Source organism: Macaca mulatta, chromosome 7, assembly GCF_049350105.2.
Source record: "Macaca mulatta isolate MMU2019108-1 chromosome 7, T2T-MMU8v2.0, whole genome shotgun sequence".
In the NCBI taxonomy this organism is placed as follows: Eukaryota; Metazoa; Chordata; class Mammalia; order Primates; family Cercopithecidae; genus Macaca; species Macaca mulatta.
This window is the reverse complement of record NC_133412.1, coordinates 72661369-72685356: the sequence shown is the minus strand read 5'-3', so window position 1 is coordinate 72685356 and position 23988 is coordinate 72661369. Positions and strand designations below refer to the sequence as shown.

Genomic DNA, 23988 nt, shown 5'->3' with positions numbered 1-23988 from the left:
CAAACATACTCCATCCCCAGTATTTCAGATCTTTATGACTACATCCTAGACTCCCCTCTTTCTCTCACTTCCATCTATTCTTATCCATTTCCACTGTTACCACTAAAATCCAAGCCATAATTGTTTCTTACATGGACTACTCCAGGAGTCTCCTGGTTCTCATCTCCCTCCCTGGAGTACTTTGTCCACTCTCTAAGAATACAGATATTTGAAACAAATTCATCATGATGGTTCTCTGCTTACAACCCTTCACATTTCTCTTAGGACAAATGCCAAAATTCCCAGCACTGGGGTTGTGACTATCTTGTACATCTTTTTATCTCATGTTTGAAATAGTGCCTAGCAATAGTAAGTACTCAGTAGATATTTGCTGACTGACTGAGTAAATGAGTGGAGGAATTGAACTCCCTTCATATTTGGGCCTTGGGCTGTCTCTTTTATCACTTGTCTCTCCCACACTGGTTATTTGATCTCCTTCCATGCTGGTCTTTTTTTTTTTTTTTTTTGTCCCTTAGATGTGCTATTCTGTTTCCTGACTCAGAGCCTTTGTGCATACTGCTCCCTCTGCCTAGGACACTGTCCCCTCTCTCTTCACTTAATCATTTCTGTTCATCTATATACACCTCAATACATGTTCAGGGAAACCATCCCTGAGCTTAGCCCTCCAAAGTAAATCAGCCTTATGCTATATGATTTTTATACTTCCTTATCATTCTTCATAATTCTTACCACAGTTGTCTGACTTGCTCTCCCACTAGACCGTAAATCCTATGGGGAGTAAATCCACAGATGTTTTGCTCAACAATTTATTCCTAGCACTTGGCATAATGTCTGCTCATCATATATTCCCTGTAAATATCGATGAAATCAATCAATGAATGATTACAACACAGTCCCTAGCAGATAGTTGACCAAATAGTACCAAAATCCACAATAAAAAAAAAAAAAATTAACAAATAAAGAAGCATTTGTTAAGTACAAACCAGTGAGGAAGATACTATCATTTTACTGAGAGAAACTGGAGGAATGTTTAATATTATACAGCTCACTACCCTTGGGCAGATATCCACACTAGATCCAGTTACCTGTGCCTTGGAGGAGACTGGGAGGCAGGGTCACAGTGTAAAGCAAAATGGGTGCCTTGGGACATATTCTTAGGAGGGCTATCAATATTGCAGGCACCCTAACTGATAGGTCTTCCAGTACTCTTTGTAATTCTCAAAAGGAAGATCTCATGCTAAGGTCATCCCTCAGAAAGCAGCAAACTCATGCTTCAGTAACTTGGAGTAACCTGATTGAGAAAGCTGTTTTATGGCATTTCTTGATTTTCAAAACATGGAGAGAATCCTCATTGGGAAGTTTGTCAGCAGTCTTGTTTCTCAAATATTCTAAAGTCTTTGCACACTCCTAGAATAAACAGTTGCACACTTTCTTACCTAGAAGAGACCATAGAGATCATCTAATCCCAGATCCCGCTACAGCAAGGCTCCTCACCATTTCCGTGCCATACCTCCCTCTGGTGGTGTGGAGAAGCCTGTGGATACCCTCCTCAGCCTCCCAAAGTGCTGGGATTACAGGCGTGAGCCACCATGCCTGGCGATATATCAGATCTTTAAAACTATTTCAGTGGCCAGGCGCGGTGGCTCACGCCTGTAATCTCAGCGCTTTGGGAGGCCGAGGCAGGCAGATCACGAGGTCAGGAGATCGAGACCATACTGGCTAACATGGTGAAACCCCGTCTCTACTGAAAATACAAAAAAAAAAAAAAAAATCAGCCAGGCGAGGTGGCGGGCGCCTGTAGTCCCAGCTACTCGGGAGGCTGAGGCAGGAGAATGGCGTAAACCCAGGAGGCAAAGGTTGCAGTGAGCCAAGATCGCATCACTGCACTCCAGCCTGGGCGACAGAGCGAGACTCCATCTCAAACAAACAAACAAAAAAGATCTGATATAGCTTTGCTTCTCTATTAACACAAAAAATAACAAGATATAGTTGTGCTTTAATTTTAATATGATGATGAGTATAAATTATATTTTGAGATACCTATCATAATTGTAATGTGTAAATATCTATTATTTCTAATTATTTCTAATGGTAACAAAATCACAGGTACTATTAATGCTACTGTACTTGTGGCCTATGTTTCTATAATTGAAGGAAATATTAAATTTCAATTAGAGTTTAGTGACAATAAAAATGTATTTCTTTTTCCATCCAAGTATGTGGTTTCCTTGGATAACCATGGACATCAGGTTAGAAACCCCTGCTCTGCAGTCTCCCAACAACATCTTTGTCCCAACAGACAAAGCACTCAATATCTCAGAGGTGTCCAGCTCCAAGTTCAGTCTCCTATAATCATTAAAGCATGAACTTTAGAGTCAGATAAATCTAGAATTCAATCCCAGCTGTGGTGGCAGGTTAGTCATGTGGTTGTAGCTAAGTTATTCAATTCAGTGGACATCAGTTTCTTTTCTACAAGAATGAGAATAACATGAGAATTATACAAGCTAACATGTAAGTATCTTGCAGGGTGAACAACACTTAGATGCTGGAAATATATTTTCTTCATTTTAGTTTCAGTGAATTGAACTCCACATTTTTGAAATTTCCTCCTAAATTTGCCCCAGCCTTACAACCTCTAGGGCCACACAAGTAACAGCTCTTCATAAACCTGAAGACAGCTGTACCCCATTCCTATAGTAGTCATCTCTATGTGATGACACTGTTGCACCCGAGTTAAAGAAGGTCTGAGAAAAAGGCTGGGAGTCATCTATGCTGCTTCCCATTCCCATACAGACATGTGACAGCCTAAGACAGCCATGGTGCTGGGATCAGCTTTTTCCTTTGATGAGACACCCCTCTAAGGTCTGGCATACCAGTCCTTACTAAAGTCCTGTAGTTTTTATTCCTAGGTGGTTCACAAGCATGTGGTCACAGTGCTCTGTGTCTTGCGGTGAAGGATACCACAGTCGGCAGGTGATGTGCAAGCAGACAAAAGCCAATGGAACTGTGCAGGTGGTGTCTCCAAGAGCGTGTGCCCCTAAAGACAGGCCTCTGGGAAGAAAACCATGTTTTGGTCATCCGTGTGTTCAGTGGGAACCAGGGAACCAGGTAAAGCTAACACATCTAGTATGTGGACAGCACTATCTAGAATAATCACCTTGTTTCCAATAAACTACTTTTGGGGCAGGGGGGCAGGAATCTGATCGGTCTCTGAAATAAATGTATGTCTTTGACCTCAAGGTTTACATTTAGAAATCATAGTATCTCTGTCTTCCAGTACAAAAGTGAACCAAGTTTGGGTTCTTTGAATGCAATGATGCCATAACAGAAGCTCCAAGGTGTAGACCAGTTTAGGGCAGTAAGAATAAAAGCAGCCTTCAGGAAAATGAGAAGGGGAACATTAGTGGGATCTACACAAGTCTCAGAATCTTCGTCCCAAATGCCACCTTTAATAATGTTATAATAAAAATACTTAGGAAAATGTTTAATGTGTAGGAATCCATAAATAAAAATGTAACACATTATTGAAACACATAAAAGTTGAACAAATAAAAAACTTATTATACTCCTGAATGGAAAATCTCAGTACTACGAAGACGTCGATTTCTTTAAATGAATTTATGCATGTAATACAATTCCAATTAACATCGCAGTAGAACTTTTTTTGTGGAATTAAAGAGAATTCTGACATTCACATGGAAGATAATATGACAATAAAGACAATAAATTTTTATTTTAAAAAAGTTTTGGAGGTATAGAGAGACTTTCCTCATCCTATGTCACAGCATGATGCAAAACTGTCATAAGTAAAATAGTACAGCATAAGCGCAGAAGAGACACAGTTTATATTGTATAATCAGAGCACAGAAACGGACCAGATTGACTTTAACATTTAAAGGCAGTTAATCGTAGGAGAAAACATTGTTTTAAAAATAGAAGATATAAAACTACAAAATATTTTTCAAAGAAACTAAAGAAGATCTAAATAAATGGAATGCTGTAAGACTTATTATTACTAGTAACACAATGCTCCTGAAATTTATCTACAAATTCAATGTGATTTCTATCAAAATTTCATCTGGTTTCTTCACAGAAGTTGACAAACTGATCCTAAAATTCACGTGGAAATAGAAGAGACTGAATAACCAAAACAAATTTGAAAAGGAACAAAGTTGCAAGAATCAGACTTCCTGACTTGAAAACTTACCAAAAAGCTACAGTAATCAGGATAGTATGGTACTGACATAGGATGGACATATAGATCAATGAAATTGAGTCCAGAGATAAACTCATATATATATATATATATGTTTATATCAATATATGTGTGTGTGTGTATATATATATAAATTGATTTTCTGTAAGGTTGAGAAACCATTCAATGGGGGAAGAATAGTCTTTTAAACAAGAATGCAGAACAACTTCCAAAAAAGGAAGTTGGACCCTTTACACCACATACAAAAAAATAACTTAAAATGAATCAGAGAGCTAAATTTAAGAGCTCAAACTATGAAACTATTGGAAGAAAACATAGGTGTAAATTTTCATGGCTTGGATTAGGAAATGGCTTCTTAGATATAACAACAAAAGCATAAGCAACAAAAACAAAAATAGGTAAATTGGATTGCATCAAAATTAAAAACTTTTGTGCTGCAAAGGACACCATCAAGAAAGTAAACAGACAACCCATAGAATGGGAGAAAATGATTAAAAACTGTATATCAAAAAGGAGCTTATCTCTAAAATATGTAAAGAATACTTACAACTCAATAATAAAAACACAAACTATCAGCAAGATATACAAATGGCCAATAAGGACACGAAGAGATGCTTTACATTAGTCATTAAAAAATGCAAATCAAAACCACAATAAGATACAATTTTAGGCTCACTGGGATGGCATTAGTCAAAAAGCGATAGTGACAAATGTCAGTGAGGACGTGGAGAAATTGGAAGCTTCATGCTGCTGATGGGAATGTAAAATGGTACAGACACTTTGGCCACACCCTGGCAGTTCCTCAAAATGTTAGATTAGATCTACTATGTGGCCCAGAAATTCCACCCCTACATATGTATCCAAAAGAAATGAAACATTCAGGATCTATATCCTAGGGCAAAAAAATACAAATAAGAAATGGAACATATGTCCACACAAAAACTTGTACATGAATATTTGTTGAAGAATTAATAATAACCACAATGTCATTAAGTGGAAACAACCCAAATAACATTACCCCATAACAATAAAAAAAAGGAAACAATTGGTGAGGTGATAAGCTGTGGTACGCTTGCACAATTGAATATTTGACTATCAAAAGGAATGAAGTACTGATATATGCTACAATAGGGCTAAACCTTGAAAACATTACAGTAATTGAAGGAAGACAGATGCAAAGGACCACTCTGCATGGTACCATTTATACAAAGTGTCCAGAACAGGGAAACTTATAGAGACAAAAAGTAGACTAATGGTTGCTGAGGCCTAGGGAAAGAGGCAATCAGAGGAATTAGGAGTGACTGTTAAAGGTATGGAGTTTCTTTTGGGGATGATGATCATGTTCTGAAACTGATTATGGTAAAGGTTATACAACTGTAAATTCCATTAACATTCGATGGCAAATTGTATGGTTTGTAAATTGTATCTCAATAAAGTGGTTAGCCAAAAAAAGAAAAAAAGGCAGTATAAGAGAAATTGGCTAGCTAATGTAAGAAAAATAAGTAAAATCAGAGCACAGACTCAGAACATACACCAAAATAAATTCTAAATTGATTAAAGAGCTAAGAAAGTAAGTAAATGCAAGTTCTGAGCACAGACTCAGAACATACACCAAAATAAATTCTAACTTGAATAAAGAGCTAAGTGTATAAGTAAGTAAATGCAAGTAGAACTATCATGACAGGAAAGACCTTTTTAAGCATAAAAGAAATTATAAGGACAAATTAATAGGTATTATTGTAAATAAGTAAAAATTGTAAGAACTGAATGTCAAAATTTTAATTTTTTCCTGTAATTGAACTCACCTTAGCACACAAGTCATTTTTGCTCACAGTAGAAAAACCCAAACTTGGCAGACATTTATGGTTTTAAGCATAGTCATTTCCAGACTTAAGCCCAATTGATTCAAGATTTGCCCTGTCCTTTTTTCCTTCTCCCCAGAGGTGGTCTAAGTTTTGTGGGAGAAAGGAGGGTGATATGGTTAGGCTTTGTGTCCCCACCCAGATCTCATCTTGAATTATAATCCCCATAATCCTCAAAATCCCCACATGTCAAGGGAGACACCAGGTGGAGGTAACTGAATCATGGGGGTAGTTTCCCCATGCTGTTCTCATGATAGTGAGTGAGTTCTCACAAGATCTGATGATTTTATAGGGGGCTTTTTCCCCTTTGGCTCTTCTCCTTCCTGATGCCTTGTGAAGACAGTTCCTTGCTTCCTTTTTGCCTTCCATCATGATTTTAAGTTTCCTGAGACCTCAGCCACGCAGAAATGTGAGTCAATTAAACCTCTTTCCTTTGTAAATTACCCAGTCTCAAGTATTTCTTTATAGAAGTGTAAAAATGAACTAATGTAGTAAATTGGTACAGCAGAGAGAGGAGTGCTGCTATAAAGATACCCAAAAATGTGGAAGTGATTTTGGAACAGGATAACAGGCACAGATTGGAACAGTTTGGAGGGCTCAGAAGAAGACAGGAAGATTTGGGAAAGTTTGGAACTTCCTAGAGACCTGTTGAAGGGTTTTGACCAAAATGCTGATAGTGATATGGACAATGAAGTCCAGGCTGAGGTGGTCTCAGGTGGAGATGAGGAACTTCTTGGGAACTAGAGCAAAGGTGACTCTTGCTATGCTTTAGCAAAGAGACGGGAGGCATTTTGCCCCGTCCTAGAGATCTGTGGAATGTTGAACTTGAGAGAGATAATTTAGGGTATCTGGTGAAGAAATTTCTAAGCAGCAAAGCATTCAAGATGTGACTTGGATGCTCTTTTTTTTTTTTTTCTTTTTTTTTTAAATTTATTTATTATTATTATACTTTAAGTTGTAGGGTACATGTGCATAACGTGCAGGTTTGTTACATATGTATACTTGTGCCATGTTGCTGTGCTGCACCCATCAACTCGTCATTTACATCAGGTATAACTCCCAATGCAATCCCTCCCCCCTCCCCCCTCCCCATGATAGGCCCCGGTGTGTGATGTTCCCCTTCCTGAGTCCGAGTGATCTCATTGTTCAGTTCCCACCTATGAGTGAGAACATGTGGTGTTTGGTTTTCTGTTCTTGTGATAGTTTGCTAAGAATGATGGATTCCAGCTGCATCCAAGTCCCTACAAAGGACTCAAACTCATCCTTTTTTATGGCTGCATAGTATTCCATGGTGTATATGTGCCACATTTTCTTAATCCAATCTGTCACTGATGGACATTTGGGTTGATTCCAAGTCTTTGCTATTGTGAATAGTGCCACAATAAACATATGTGTGCATGTGTCTTTATAGCAGCATGATTTATAATCCTTTGGGTATATACCCAGTAATGGGATGGCTGGGTCATATGGTACATCTAGTTCTAGATCCTTGAGGAATCGCCACACTGTTTTCCATAATGGTTGAACTAGTTTACAATCCCACCAACAGTGTAAAAGTGTTCCTATTTCTCCACATCCTCTCCAGCACCTGTTGTTTCCTGACTTTTTAATGATCGCCATTCTAACTGGTGTGAGATGGTATCTCATTGTGGTTTTGATTTGCATTTCTCTGATGGCCAGTGATGATGAGCATTTTTTCATGTGTCTGTTGGCTGTATGAATGTCTTCTTTTGAGAAATGTCTGTTCATATCCTTTGCCCACTTTTTGATGGGGTTGTTTGTTTTTTTCTTGTAAATTTGTTTGAGTTCTTTGTAGGTTCTGGATATTAGCCCTTTGTCAGATGAGTAGATTGCAAAAATTTTCTCCCATTCTGTAGGTTGCCTGTTCACTCTGATGGTAGTTTCTTTTGCTGTGCAGAAGCTCTTTAGTTTAATGAGATCCCATTTGTCAATTTTGGCTTTTGCTGCTGTTGCTTTTGGTGTTTTAGACATGAAGTCTTTGCCCATGCCTATGTCCTGAATGGTACTATCTAGGTTTTCCTCTAGGATTTTTATGGTATTAGGTCTAACATTTAAGTCTCTAATCCATCTTGAATTAATTTTCCTATAAGGAGTAAGGAAAGGATCCAGTTTCAGCTTTCTACTTATGGCTAGCCAATTTTCCCAGCACCATTTATTAAATAGGGAATCCTTTCCCCATGTCTTGTTTCTCTCAGGTTTGTCAAAGATCAAATGGCTGTAGATGTGTGGTATTATTTCTGAGGACTCTGTTCTGTTCCATTGGTCTATATCTCTGTTTTGGTACCAGTACCATGCTGTTTTGGTTACTGTAGCCTTGTAGTATAGTTTGAAGTCAGGTAGCGTGATGCCTCCAGCTTTGTTCTTTTGACTTAGGATTGTCTTGGAGATGCGGGCTCTTTTTTGGTTCCATATGAACTTTAAAGCAGTTTTTTCCAATTCTGTGAAGAAACTCATTGGTAGCTTGATGGGGATGGCATTGAATCTATAAATTACCTTGGGCAGTATGGCCATTTTCACGATATTGATTCTTCCTATCCATGAGCATGGTATGTTTTTCCATTTGTTTGTGTCCTCTTTGATTTCACTGAGCAGTGGTTTGTAGTTCTCCTTGAAGAGGTCCTTTACATCCCTTGTAAGTTGGATTCCTAGGTATTTGATTCTCTTTGAAGCAATTGTGAATGGAAGTTCATTCCTGATTTGGCTCTCTGTTTGCCTGTTACTGGTGTATAAGAATGCTTGTGATTTTTGCACATTAATTTTGTATCCTGAGACTTTGCTGAAGTTGCTTATCAGCTTAAGGAGATTTTGGGCTGAGACAATGGGGTTTTCTAAATATACAATCATGTCATCTGCAAACAGGGACAATTTGACTTCTTTTCCTAACTGAATACCCTTGATTTCTTTCTCTTGCGTGATTGCCCTAGCCAGAACTTCCAACACTATGTTGAATAGGAGTGGTGAGAGAGGGCATCCCTGTCTTGTGCCAGTTTTCAAAGGGAATTTTTCCAGTTTTTGCCCATTCAGTATGATATTGGCTGTGGGTTTGTCATAAATAGCTCTTATTATTTTGAGGTACGTTCCATCAATACCGAATTTATTGAGCGTTTTTAGCATGAAGGGCTGTTGAATTTTGTCAAAAGCCTTTTCTGCATCTATTGAGATAATCATGTGGTTCTTGTCTTTGGTTCTGTTTATATGCTGGATTATGTTTATTGATTTGCGAATGTTGAACCAGCCTTGCATCCCAGGGATGAAGCCCACTTGATCATGGTGGATAAGCTTTTTGATGTGTTGCTGAATCCGGTTTGCCAGTATTTTATTGAGGATTTTTGCATCGATGTTCATCAGGGATATTGGTCTAAAATTCTCTTTTTTTGTTGTGTCTCTGCCAGGCTTTGGTATCAGGATGATGTTGGCCTCATAAAATGAGTTAGGGAGGATTCCCTCTTTTTCTATTGATTGGAATAGTTTCAGAAGGAATGGTACCAGCTCCTCCTTGTACCTCTGGTAGAATTCAGCTGTGAATCCATCTGGTCCTGGACTTTTTTTGGTTGGTAGGCTATTAATTGTTGCCTCAATTTCAGAGCCTGCTATTGGTCTATTCAGGGATTCAACTTCTTCCTGGTTTAGTCTTGGAAGAGTGTAAATGTCCAGGAAATTATCCATTTCTTCTAGATTTTCCAGTTTATTTGCGTAGAGGTGTTTATAGTATTCTCTGATGGTAGTTTGTATTTCTGTGGGGTCGGTGGTGATATCCCCTTTATCATTTTTTATTGCGTCTATTTGATTCTTCTCTCTTTTCTTCTTTATTAGTCTGGCTAGTGGTCTGTCAATTTTGTTGATCTTTTCAAAAAACCAACTCCTGGATTCATTGATTTTTTGGAGGGTTTTTTGTGTCTCTATCTCCTTCAGTTCTGGTCTGATCTTAGTTATTTCTAGCCTTCTGCTAGCTTTCGAATGTGTTTGCTCTTGCTTCTCTAGTTCTTTTAATTGCGATGTTAGAGTGTCAATTTTAGATCTTTCCTGCTTTCTCTTGTGGGCATTTAGTGCTATAAATTTCCCTCTACACACTGCTTTAAATGTGTCCCAGAGATTCTGGTATGTTGTATCTTTGTTCTCATTGGTTTCAAAGACATCTTTATTTCTGCCTTCATTTCGTTATGTACCCAGTAGTCATTCAGGAGCAGGTTGTTCAGTTTCCATGTAGTTGAGCGGTTTTGATTGAGTTTCTTAGTCCTGAGTTGTAGTTTGATTGCACTGTGGTCTGAGAGACAGTTTGTTATAATTTCTGTTCTTGTACATTTGCTGAGGAGTGCTTTACTTCCAATTACGTGGTCAATTTTGGAGTAAGTATGATGTGGTGCTGAGAAGAATGTATATTCTGTTGATTTGGGGTGGAGAGTTGTATAGATGTCTATTAGGTCTGCTTGCTGCAGAGATGAGTTCAATTCCTGGATATCCTTGTTAACTTTCTGTCTCGTTGATCTGTCTCATGTTGACAGTGGAGTGTTGAAGTCTCCCATTATTATTGTATGGGAGTCTAAGTCTCTTTGTAAGTCTCTAAGGACTTGCTTTATGAATCTGGGTGCTCCTGTATTGGGTGCATATATATTTAGGATTGTTAGCTCTTCCTGTTGAATTGATCCCTTTACCATTATGTAATGGCCTTCTTTGTCTCTTTTGATCTTTGATGGTTTAAAGTCTGTTTTATCAGAGACTAGTATTGCAACCCCTGCTTTTTTTTGTTCTCCATTTGCTTGGTAAATCTTCCTCCATCCCTTTATTTTGAGCCTATGTATGTCTCTGCGTGTGAGATGGGTCTCCTGAATACAGCAGACTGATGGTTCTTGACTCTTTATCCAGTTTGCCAGTCTGTGTCTTTTAATTGGAGCATTTAGTCCATTTACATTTAAGGTTAATATTGTTATGTGTGAACTTGATCCTGCCATTATGATATTAACTGGTTATTTTGCTCGTTAGTTGATGCAGTTTCTTCCTAGCCTTGATGGTCTTTACATTTTGGCATGTTTTTGCAATGGCTGGTACCGGTTGTTCCTTTCCATGTTTAGTGCTTCCTTCAGGGTCTCTTGTAAGGCAGGCCTAGTGGTGACAAAATCTCTAAGCATTTGCTTATCTGTAAAGGATTTTATTTCTCCTTCACTTATGAAACTTAGTTTGGCTGGATATGAAATTCTGGGTTTAAAATTCTTTTCTTTAAGAATGTTGAATATTGGCCCCCACTCTCTTCTGGCTTGTAGAGTTTCTGCTGAGAGATCTGCTGTTAGTCTGATGGGCTTCCCTTTGTGGGTAACCCGACCTTTCTCTCTGGCTTCCCTTAAGATTTTTTCCTTCATTTCAACTTTGGTGAATCTGGCAATTATGTGTCTTGGAGTTGCTCTTCTCGAGGAGTATCTTTGTGGCGTTCTCTGTATTTCCTGGATTTGAATGTTGGCCTGCCCTACTAGGTTGGGGAAGTTCTCCTGGATGATATCTTGAAGAGTGTTTTCCAACTTGGTTCCATTTTCCCCCTCACTTTCAGGCACCCCAATCAGACGTAGATTTGGTATTTTTACATAATCCCATACTTCTTGCAGGCTTTGTTCATTTCTTTTTCTTCTTTTTTCTTTTGGTTTCTCTTCTCGCTTCATTTCGTTCATTTGATCCTCAATCGCTGATACTCTTTCTTCCAGTTGATCGAGTCGGTTACTGAAGCTTGTGCATTTGTCACGTATTTCTCGTGTCATGGTTTTCATCTCTTTCATTTCGTTTAGGGCCTTCTCTGCATTAATTACTCTAGCCATCAATTCTTCCACTTTTTTTTCAAGATTTTTAGTTTCTTTGCGCTGGGTACGTAATTCCTCCTTTAGCTCTGAGAAATTTGATGGACTGAAGCCTTCATCTCTCATCTCGTCAAAGTCATTCTCCGTCCAGCTTTGATCCATTGCTGGCGATGAGCTGCGCTCCTTTGCCGGGGGAGATGCGCTCTTATTTTTTGAATTTCCAGCTTTTCTGCCCTGCTTTTTCCCCATCTTTGTGGTTTTATCTGCCTCTGGTCTTTGATGATGGTGATGTACTGATGGGGTTTTGGTGTAGGTGTCCTTCCTGTTTGATAGTTTTCCTTCTAACAGTCAGGACCCTCAGCTGTAGGTCTGTTGGAGATTGCTTGAGGTCCACTCCAGACCCTGTTTGCCTGGGTATCAGCAGCAGAGGCTGCAGAAGATAGAATATTTCTGAACAGCGAGTGTACCTGTCTGATTCTTGCTTTGGAAGCTTCCTCTCAGGGGTGTACTCCTCCCTGTGAGGTGTGGGGTGTCAGACTGCCCCTAGTGGGGGATGTCTCCCAGTTAGGCTACTCAGGGGTCAGGGACCACTTGAGCAGGGAGTCTGTCCCTTCTCAGATCTCAACCTCCGTGTTGGGAGATCCACTGCACTCTTCAAAGCTGTCAGACAGAGTCGTTTGCGTCTGCAGAGGTGTCTGCTGCGTTTGTTTAGTTTACTGTGCCCTGTCCCCAGAGGTGGAGTCTACAGAGACAGGCAGGTTTCCTTGAGCTGCTGTGAGCTCCACCCAGTTCGAGCTTCCCAGCAGCTTTGTTTACCTACTTAAGCCTCAGCAATGGCGGGCGCCCCTCCCCCAGCCTCACTGCTGCCTTGCCGGTAGATCACAGACTGCTGTGCTAGCAATGAGGGAGGCTCCGTGGGTGTGGGACCCTCCCGGCCAGGTGTGGGATATGATCTCCTGGTGTGCCTGTTTGCTTAAAGCGCAGTATTGGTGTGGGAGTTACCCGATTTTCCAGGTGTTGTGTGTCTCAGTTCCCCTGGCTAGGAAAAGGGACTCCCTTCCCCCTTGCACTTCCCAGGTGAGGCAATGCCTCGCCCTGCTTCATCTCTCGCTGGTCGGGCTGCAGCAGCTGACCAGCACCGATCGTCTGGCACTCCCCAGTGAGATGAACCCAGTACCTCAGTTGAAAATGCAGAAATCACCGGTCTTCTGTGTCGCTCGCGCTGGGAGTTGGAGACTGGAGCTGCTCCTATTCGGCCATCTTGCTCTGCCCCCGAAGTTTCCGACTTGGATGCTCTTAAAAGCATTCAGTTTTATGCATTCACAAAGAGATGATTTGGAATTGGAACTTATGTTTGAAAGGGAAGCAGAGCCTAAAAGTTTGGAAAATTTGCAGCCTAATGGATGTGATGGAAAATAAAAATGCATTTTCTGAGGAGAAATTCAAGCTGGCTGCAGAAATTTGCATATGGAATGAGGAGCAAAATGTTCGTTGCCGAGACAATGGGGAAAATGTCTCCAGGGCACATCAGTGGTCTTCACAGCAGCCCCTCCCATCACAGACTCTGAGGCATAGGAAAAAAGGTAGTTTCCTGGGCTGAGCCCAGGGCTTTGCTGCTTTGTGTAGTCTGAGGACTTGGTGTCCTGTGTCTTAGCCATGACTAAAGGAGCCAACATACAACTCAGGCCATTGCTTCAGAGGGTGCAAGCCCCAACCCTTGGCAGCTTAACATGGTGTTGGGCCTGCAGGTGCACAGAAGTCAAGGATTGAGGGTTGAGAACCTCTGCCTAGATTTCAGAGGAATGCATGGAAAAGCCTAGATGTCCAGACAGAAGTTTGTTGCAGGGGTAGAGCCCTCATAAAGAACCTCTGTTAGAGCAGTGCAGAAGGGAAATGTGGGGTTGGAGCCTCCACACAGAGTCCCCTCTGGGGCATTGCCTAGTGAGAAGAGGACCCCCATCCTCTCGACCCCAGAATGGTAGATCCACCGACAGCTTGCTCTGTGTGCCTGGAAAAACCACAGTCACTTAACTCCAGCCCATGAAAGCAGCCGGGAGTGAGGACTGTACCTTGCAAAGCCACAGAGGAGAAGCTGCCTAAGGCCATGGGAGCCCACCTCTTGCATCAGCATGAAGGAAGACATGGGGTCATGTCTGGATGTGAGACATGGGGTCAAAGGAGATCATATTGGAACTTTAAGATTTGACTGTCCCATTGGATTTTGGCCTTGTATGGGGCCTATAGTCCCATATTTTGGCCATCGTCTCCCATTTGGAATGGGTGTATTTACCCACTGTCTGTATTTCCATTGTATCTAGGAGGTAACTAACTTACTTTTGATGTTACAGGCTCATAGGCAGAAGAGACTTGCCTTGTTTCAGATGAGACTTTGGACTTGGACTTTTGGGTTAATGCTGGAATGAATTAAGACTTTGGGGGACTGTTGGGAAGGCATGAATGGTTTTGAAATGTGAAAGGGACATGAGATTTGGGAGGGGCCATGGGCAGAATGATATGGTTAGGCTTTTTGTCCTCACCCAAATCTCATCTTGAATTTTAATCCCCACAATCCTCACATGTCAAATGAGAGACCAGGTGGAGGCAGTTGGATCATGGCGACAGTTTCCCTCATGATATTCTCATGACAGTGAGTGAATTCTCACAAGATCTGATTGTTTTATAAAGGGGTTCTTCTCCCTTCATTTGGCACTTCTCCTTGCCGCTTGTGAAGAAGGTGTCTTGCTTCCCCTTCACCTTCTGATGTGATTATAAGTTTTCTGAGGCCTCCCCAGCCATGCTGAACTGTGAGTCAATTAAACTTCTTTTTTTTTTTTTTTTTGAGACAGAGTCTCGCTCTGTCACCCAGGCTGGAGTGCAGTGGCCGGATCTCAGCTCACTGCAAGCTCCGCCTCCCGGGTTCACGCCATTCTCCTGCCTCAGCCTCCCGAGTAGCTGGGACTATAGGCGCCCGCCACCTCGCCCGGCTAGTTTTTTGTATTTTTTTTTAGTAGAGATGGGGTTTCACCATGTTAGCCAGGATGGTCTCGATCTCCTGACCTCGTGATCCGCCCGTCTCAGCCTCCCAAAGTGCTGGGATTACAGGCGTGAGCCACCGCGCCCGGCCAATTAAACTTCTTTTCTTTGTAAATTACCCAGTCTTGGGTATGTCTTTATAGCAGTGTGAAAAGGGACTAATACAGAGGAGAAGGGAAACTTAGGCAGTATCTTCCTGACTCTGCAAAAGAGGTGTGTGGTCCACAGAGCTGTACCCTAATCTTCTTTAACTACCCCCCGGGGACAGTTGGTTACATTTCCCTTGTAACAGGTCTTCAGCTATCCTGCCTCAGTACATGATCTTAGTATACAGAGCATGCATGAGCTTGCAGGGTTTACACTACATTGTGCTTTTTTGTTCCAGTGTCCTGGACGTTGCATGGGCCATGCCGTGAGGATGCAGCAGCATCACACAGCTTGTCAACACAACGGCTCTGACTCCAACTGTGATGACAGAAGGAGGTAGGGGCCCCACCGCAAAGCAGCACACATTCTCTCCTGACTCAGGACAATGATTATAACTGCCTGAAAACGGAATCCTTTTTAGTTTCTACCAACTCTCATAATTGACAGTTTTCTATTGTGATTTATTTAGTGTCATCTTCAATAGTATATATTATACTGAAATACTAGTTAATGTGCACTATCTATAATTACAAATTATTTGGATTTTAAACATAAAGGGACACCACTCTGTGTGGTAAAAGGGGAAAAAGGATATCATTGAGAAAAAGCAGATACTTCTCCCTCTACATAATAAGTTAATCAAGCCTAATAATATTCCATTTAGGCTTACAGATTAAATGTTCTTAATGCTTTTAATGAACTGCCTTATTTCTCTGTTTAGAAAATGTTTTTATTAGAATAATGTCACAGTGGTTAGCAGATAGTTAAGTAAACTTGAATCTTGTTGAGGAGGTTAAATAAGAATAGAGTTTGCTTCTCTCCTTTTATAAAAGTCTGAGCTGGTAGATGGTTTAGGGATAGAAGAGCTTTGTTCATGGGGTCATCCAGAGATCCAGATGCCCTCCATCTGGCAGCTCTACCATCCCAGAGAACAGCATGCCAGCCAGCAGAAAGTGGGGAGAGAGCCTACAAGGCACACTAATCAGGGGCTTGGGAGTTCTATTATATCACTCGCTTATTGTGTGACCCTGGACTGCCTAGCCACCTAATCTGCAAAGTGGGGTATTATCATCCATGTGAACTTATGGTTAGAAAGTTTTAATGATTTAGCTTGTGTGAAGCACCGAGGCAGCCTTGGTCATGGAAGATGCTCAATATCTACCTATTTCTTCCTCTTCCATGTCTTGAGTCTTGCTGGAGAAAATGAGATGACCTTGACAATTGGCTGGGTTACCATTTTGAGCCTTCAGTAAGGTTTGGCAATGTAGAGTCAGTTGCATTTCCTATTCCCCACAAAGTGATTTCAAGCCAAAACCATTCTCCTCAAATGGAAAATGTTTGGAACGGCTGCTCTCATTCTCAACAACCTAGTTTTCTAGTTTGCTGAAAAGATAGAGACCACACACAGACTGAGATGCATCATCCCAGATACTTTACTTTGCATTCACAAAGATATAACACAAATACATACATGGGTCACATATGTATTTTTCTGAAACTTGCTTTTTCTACCTAAGAATATATTATAGATTACTCCCATCAAGTAAAGATTAACTTTATTCTTTTGCATTTTGTACTTAATATTCTATTCTATTCTACTCAATATTCTATCTAAAGTTTGTACTTAATATTCTGTTGCTAGTGGACATTGGATGGTTTCAAACTTTTTGCTATTATAAACAAAGCTGCAGTAAATATCCTGGAACATATATCTTTGTGCACAAAGGGTAATATTTTTATAGGGCAGATTTTTAGATATGAAATTGAATTGGTAGGAATGCTCATTTTAATACTACCAAATTGCCATCAAAATTTCTATACCAGCAATATGTGAGAGTTGCTCCCTTTTCATCAACATGATATAGGTTTGCAGCCTTTGAAAATTTTTGCCAATCTGATGGATGAAAATTTATCTCATTGTAATTTGTACTTTCCTGATTACTTTTTTTATATGATTTTTTTATTCCTTATATTTTTTTTCTTGAACTCATCTTCATTTTTTCTTTTCTGCCACCATTACCCTTGGCCAAACCACCATCATCTCTCACCTGGTATACAGTCACAGCTGTCCAGATGGTCCACCTTCATCCATCTATGCTACTTTCCAACCCAGTCTCCACAGTACAGCCACAGTGAGTTTTCCCAAATGCAAATCTGATCCTACCACCACCACCAACCATCTCCCTGTTAGATTAAAATTACTTTAGAGGCTTTACTTGCTCTTAGGAAGATTGACCAAATCCTCAGTGTGGCCTATAAAATACCACATGCGTGGCTGGACGTGGTGGCTCACATTTGTAATCCCAGTACTTTGGGAGGCTGAGGCAGGCAGATCACGAGGTCAGGAGTTCAAGACAGGCCTGGCCAACATGGTGAAACCCCATTTCTACTAAAAATACAAAATTAGCTGGGCAAGGTTGCACATGCCTGTAATCCCAGCTACTTGGGAGGCCGAGGCAGGAGAATTGCTTGAACCTGGGAGGTGGAGGCTGCAGTGAGCCAAGATCGTGCCACTGTACTCCAGCCTGGGCAACAGAGCAAGACTCTATCTCCAAAAAAAAAAAAAAAAAAACCACACGCTCAAGTCCTACTTTTCTTCACAGCCTCATCCATATCTCATGCTGTCTCACTCTTCATGTTCCAGCCACACTGTCCTTCTGTCAGTTCCTTAGATATGTCACATACTTTCCAATCAAAGGTAGCAAAAAATAAGAGGCAGAAAATACAGAAGATAGAGAGTGTAGAAGGAGCTATCAAGAGGCTCAAAATCTGATTAAACTGGGTTTCAGACCAAGAGATATGAAAATGAAATGAAAGGGTAGACTTCTTTTTAATAATGGAAGAAAAATCCTAGAGCTGGGGGTGAGTCACAGTTGTGGGGAGTCAAGTTACCATTCATTTTCTGTTTTATTTCTGTTTCCTCCAGGATTGGCTGTTCTATTTTTATAACCTGGTGCTTTTCTTTCATACTATTGTATTTTTTCCTCAGATGTCTGGTGGTTTATGGATGAGGGATAAAGTTGGTTAGTATAGAGAGCTGTCGAGGGTTTCTTCTGCAGTGTTTTAGCCCCCTTTTTCCCACAGACCTCTTCTGCTAGATTGGGTTATGACCGTGGGCTCTCTGTAGGTAGGTGAGGTGTTAGATCTCACTTTTGAGTGGGTGGACAGGGAGCAATGGAGACCCCCCATTTGCCATAGTAGGGCCTCAGGAAATGTCAGAGAGTGTTGTAGAGGGAGTAGCATTAGTGGTGTGGGTGGAGGATCAGTGGTGGGCAGGCAGTCTGCTAGTGTTTACTATACAACCCTGTAAAGGTTTTGGGAGCTGTGGCTTCCACTGAAAAGTTGTAGAGGGAATGGGAATTGTCAGGGTAGAGCTAGCCCAGACTTATGGCAAGGTGACAACATGAGGACCTACAGAATGCTGAGGACACAGAAAGTCAGTTTCTCAAAGTGGTGATTTCTAACCTCTGAAATCAGAATCACCTAGGAGATTTCTGTAAAATAAAGATTATTGGGACTCACCTCAGACAGTGAATCAGAACCTTCATGAGATTTCCTGGCCATCTACATCATTTTAAAGCTGTTTGCTTCTGCCTGCTTCTAATAATCAGGCAGGCTTGGGATCTACTGCCCTCAGAATCAGCAGTTCCATCTGGCTGATGGTGAAAGGAGTTACCTGAGGCAGAAGTGGAGCCAGACTGAATAGAAGTGAGAAATTGAAAAAAGCTAGTAGAAACAGGATTCCTTTATGATTTCTCACTCATGCTTCACATAGAAAAACACATGAACTCCAGTTATGTGCATAGTGTGGATGCCCATACTGCATTCACCTGGCTCAGGTGTCCCTGTCCTGAGTCCTGTCCCTGGCCAGGAGGAAGTTATGCCCTCTACTGGACAGACCTTGCTTTTTATTTATTATTATTTTTTTCTACTGTATACGTAGTGACCAGCCTCTGAGCTTTCCTGGGCTTCAGCTTCTGTGTTGGTCCATAGCTCCATGTGCCCCTCTCATTCTTTGTATTTAGAAAGCTCAGTAGTCCTGTCTGACTTCCCACTGGCCCTGCCTTTTCATCGAAGCAAAAGGGGCTGTTTTACAATCCTTTGGGCTGGAAACGAAAGTCAACTTGGAATGATTTATGCAAAGAGGGTGAGGGATTTATTAATAAGACAAGACCACCCAAAACTTGTGCACAATAATTTGGTATTCTTTTAAATATATTATTTGAATATTTGTTCAAGCTTCTTAAGTGGAAAGCTGATCTCTGTATAGGGATGGTTGAGGAGTACTCAGTCTCTTCTCTGTTGTTCAAAGTGACTCAGTTTTTGGTCCCTAAGATTCGTACCCACTGGGGAAAACAAAAGCAGCTAACAGGACACCCACCTCTTCCATAAACCATATAAACAGTTTGGCGGGACAGTACTATGTTAAGTAAACCCTTTGATAGCGTCTCCCCCTACTGGCTAATCAAAGGATTGCTTCCAACTACAGGCAGTACTCTCAAGAGTTCTGGATATCACAAATTTCTCCATTTTGTTACATTTCATGTAAAACACTCCTTATGGATTTATGTGCCCTGATAAGGAAACTTTAATAGGATAACAAAAATGTCTCATAGAATCCAAAGGGAGAACAGGGAGCATGCAGTCAGACCTCAGGAAGGACTACAACTAAGAAATGGGAAGTCTTTTTTTTTTCTCTTCTCTCATCTCTGCAGTTCTGTATGTTTCTGCTTCATTCTTTGCTCCTTATGAAAACTGTTTTTTTCTGTATTTCTGCCTGATGTGGCGGAATATCACCACCTACTACTCCAAGCTTCAGGTTTACATGCCTGGTTCCAGCAACCTCCAAATCCTAAGAGAAATACAGTTCTTCAACCAGCTCACGTTAGGGCCTCTTCCAGTCATCTTTGGGACTGGGAAGACACTCTCAGGCAGTGCAAATATGTCTTCAGGAGCCCTGCCTTAGGGAACAAGGGCAGATACCCCAAAGTGGGTCCACTAAGTTGACTCTATCTTCTTTAGCAAATGTCTTTTCAAAAATCAGAGGGTATTATCTTTCCATTCTGTTTTAAAAGGCAAGGAAATCAGAGATAGATTCTTCTTCTCATATGCTCTTCGGTAGTTTCTAACTGCAAGTCTTGGTGTGACCTAAATGTAAAAAAGAGTACTTCTTTTAGCAGACTAGATTGCTCACATAGAAAGTCAACACACCACAGTATGTTTTGAGCACTTATAAACGGAAAATTGAAGTCTTGTGAATGAATTTGAGGTGGCTTATTGTAGATCATTATAGTAAATAATTCTTTTCCTTGCCAAAATTGATTTCTTCCATCTAGTCAGGATGTGTGTGCCTTGACTTGGTGTTGGAAGTCAGTGGAAACACATGGTTTGCTTGTCATGCCCTCTTCGTCAGAGCACACCTAAGCAGGTGCGCTCCGCCCCAGGTGGTGGAGAATGTTGTTACTGTCGTTCTAGACTATCTGGCATAAAAGCAGAGGAATGTCTTGGTCTTAGACTCTCCATCCAACCTTTAATACATAGAATATAGAGTAAGGTAAAAGGCTTGGTCCCAGCAAAAAGTTACACCCTACCTCTCCTATTTTTTGTTTTTCTGTTTTGTTTTTCACTTCAGACCCGCCTTAAGAAGGAACTGCACATCAGGGGCCTGTGATGTGTGTTGGCACGCAGGCCCTTGGAAGCCCTGTACAGCAGCCTGTGGCAGGGGCCTCCAGTCTCGGAAAGTTGACTGTATCCACACAAGGAGTTGCAAACCTGTGGCCGAGAGACACTGTGTGCAGAAAAAGAAACCAGTTTCCTGGCGGCACTGTCTTGGGCCTTCCTGTGATAGTACGTACACCTCCCAGGTATCTCCACTGCCCCAGAGGCCTTGATGGCATCAGATCCTGATGACACCATCACTGCACCAGACCCTGCTAGTGATTACCTCATCAGTGTCCCATCTGAGGGGTTATTCAGAATGGATTTGGTAGCTTGGGACATCAGGAGATGAACTCCTCTATGTGGGTACAGCTCCATGTTCTCTAGAGAAAAAACAGTTAGATTAGTAGCATGCCGTCATCATCGCCTTTCTGACAAGCACTGGCAGTCTCTCCGCACACTTCTCTTCTGCCTGGTAGTCTTATGTACTAAGACAAAGATTCCATGGATGGGCTTGGATAGGTATGCCGTTGTCCTGAAATAATATGTAAAAATTAATTGTAGGTTTATTTTTCTAGGGAGCAGGTGCATAGCGTTCATAAGTTTTTCAAGGAGTCCATGACCCTGCAAAAGTTAAGCATTGCTGCTCTGAGCACTCAAAGGAGCAGCATGGGCCAGAGGGACTGGGAGGGCCCAGAGAGCAGTGAGAGGTCACTTGGCTGAGCAGAAAGGGAGTCCAATGCGCTTCTGACTCCCTTGCCAAACAAAGGCCCTAACCCAAAGCTGGTTTCTTCACCTCACTCTGTGATCTCAATTTATGGCTTTTCATAAAGTCAAATAATTTTTAATCAGGTCTCTAATACGCTATATGTTACAGATTTTTTTCTTTTTTGCAGGAGACTGCACAGACACAACTCACTACTGTATGTTTGTAAAACATCTTAATTTGTGTTCTCTAGACCTCTACAAACAAAGGTGCTGCCAGTCATGTCAAGAGGGATAAACCTTTGGAGGGGTCATGATGCTGCTGTGAAGATAAAAGTAGAATATAAAAGCTGTTTTCCCCATGTCGCAGATTCAAAAACATATATTTCTTAAAAGACTAGATTCTATGGATCAAACAGAGGTTGATGCAAAAACACCACTGTTAAGATTAAAGTGAAATTTTCCCATGGTAGTTTTATATTCCAATTTTTTAAAATGATGTATTCAAGGATGAACAAAAATACTATAGCATGCATGCCACTTCTCTTGGGACCTCATCATATCAGTTGAATCAAGAAATCACCAAGATTATGAACGCATCATCACGTGCTGCCTCTTTCCTGTGATTTGTAGACTAGCACAGAGTGGTACATCCTAAAAACCTGGGAAACACAGCAACTGATGACTTCCTCTTCTCTCAAATTGCAGGTTTTCAGCAGGTGTATAAGGTATTCGCATTTTAGAAGCTCTGGCCAGTAGTTGTTAAGATGTTGGTATTGATGGCATTTTCATAGATCCTTAAGTTTAGTCTGTGAAAAAGAGACCATCTGTCTGGATAGGCTGTCACACTGACTGACCCAAGGATTCATGGAGGCATGGCATCTTGTCCTTGCTTTTAGAACACCCACGGAAGAAAACACAGAGTAGATATTGCTGCCAGTTGTACAGCTACAGAAATCTATCTATGACCAAATGAGGCATCTTGGAAGTCAAAGAAGAGGGGAAGTTAACCTTTTCTACTGATTTGGTAATATATTCAAAGCTTTCTTTCAAGAGCTGTGAATGATACTTTTTCTAAGCACTATTCTATTGCATACAAACAGAAAACCAAAGCCTTATTAGACCTAATTTATGCATAAAGTAGTATTCCTGAGGATTTTATTTTGGGAAATGTATAAGAAAGTAATCCAAATAAGAAACACGATAGTTGAAAATAATTTTCATAGTGAATAATTGTTTTGGGCTGATTTTTCAGTAAATCCAAAGTGAATTAGGTTAGAAGTTACACTAAGGACTAGGGGTTGGAGCCAGGATTTAGTTTAAGATTTGGGGAAAAGAGTAAGGGTTAGTTTCAGTTTTAGGATTAGAGCTAGAATTGGGTTAGGTGAGAAAGGAAGTTAAGGTTAAGGCTAGAGTTGGCTTTAAGGGTTAGGGTTAGGAACAGGTTGGGTCAGGGTTGGACTGGGTTTGACTGGGGCCAGTGCTGGTGTTAGTGATAGTGTCAGGATGGAGGTTAGGTTTGGAGTAAGTGTTGTTGCTGAAGTGGGTTCAGGCTAGAACTAAATTGAAAATTCTGAAGCTGATTTGCTTATGGGGTCTTCCCCATGTATACTACCAGTTGTGTCTTTAGATGGCATACAAGTCCAAATAAGTGGTCATACTTCTTTATTCAGGGTCTCAGCTGCCTGTACACCTGCTGCCTACATCTTCTTGGCAACAAAGTTACCTGCAGCAGGCTGTGCTGGGCCTAGTCCCTGGTCAGTAATAACTGAACAGTGCATTTTGGCTTTGGATGTGTCTGTGGACAAGCTTGCTGAGTTTCTCTACCATATTCTGAGCACACAGTCTCTTTTGTCCTAACTGCAGCCTCACTGACACTGGGATGAGCACTACTGTATGTGGAGGGTTTGGTGATTGGGAATGGATGCAGGACAGTGAGGAGGACACACCAGCCCATGAATTGTTAATCATCAATCACATTTGATTGTTGAAGGTTATTAAATTAAAAGAAAGATCATTTGTAACATACTCTTTGTATATATTTATTATATGAAAGGTGCAATATTTTATTTTGTACAGTATGTAATAAAGACATGGGACATATATTTTTCTTATTAACAAAATTTCTTATTAAATTGCTTCACTTTGTATTTAAAGTTAAAAGTTACTATTTTTCATTTGCTATTGTACTTTCATTGTTGTCATTCAGTTGACATTCCTGTGTACTGTATTTTACTACTGTTTTTATAACATGAGAGTTAATGTTTCTGTTTCATGATCCTTATGTAATTCAGAAATAAATTTACTTTGATTATTCAGTGGCATCCTTATAAATGTAGGCAGCTTATGTGTGCTATTTTTTGGTAGCCTGGGTTCTTGTCATTGTGGCTGCCCCTTTGTCAGTCTAAGAGCAACCCCAGTGGGTTTGATTCCCTGGACTGTCCTTTGGAGTGTGGATTACAAGACTCAGAGCAGATATCACAAAGATTCACTCTAATGCCCTCATTCTACTCATTTGCATAGTGTGAATCATATTTAAAAAAATCTCAAGAGCAGCAGAAGAAAG

General features: G+C 40.8%; 1 protein-coding gene across 8 annotated transcripts in view; it reads left to right on the top strand.

Annotated features, from left to right (window-relative positions):
• The window catches only part of ADAMTSL3 (ADAMTS like 3), a 411249-nt gene extending 387493 nt beyond the window's left edge, over nt 1-23756 (top strand). For 2 of the 8 annotated variants that reach the window (XM_015142900.3, XM_001110480.5), the window contains 4 exons: nt 2910-3108; nt 15298-15395; nt 20692-20906; nt 21614-23756. In XM_015142900.3, coding sequence (XP_014998386.3) covers nt 2910-3108; nt 15298-15395; nt 20692-20906; nt 21614-21720 — 619 coding nt within the window. In that variant the 3' untranslated portion in view covers nt 21721-23756. Of the gene's footprint in view, nt 1-2909; nt 3109-15297; nt 15396-17118; nt 17192-20691; nt 20924-21613 lie in introns of all 8 variants that reach the window. The other 6 variants (XR_013395882.1, XR_013395881.1, XR_013395880.1 and 3 more) reach the window with 6 other exon arrangements.
• Nucleotides 23757-23988: the final 232 nt, after the last annotated feature.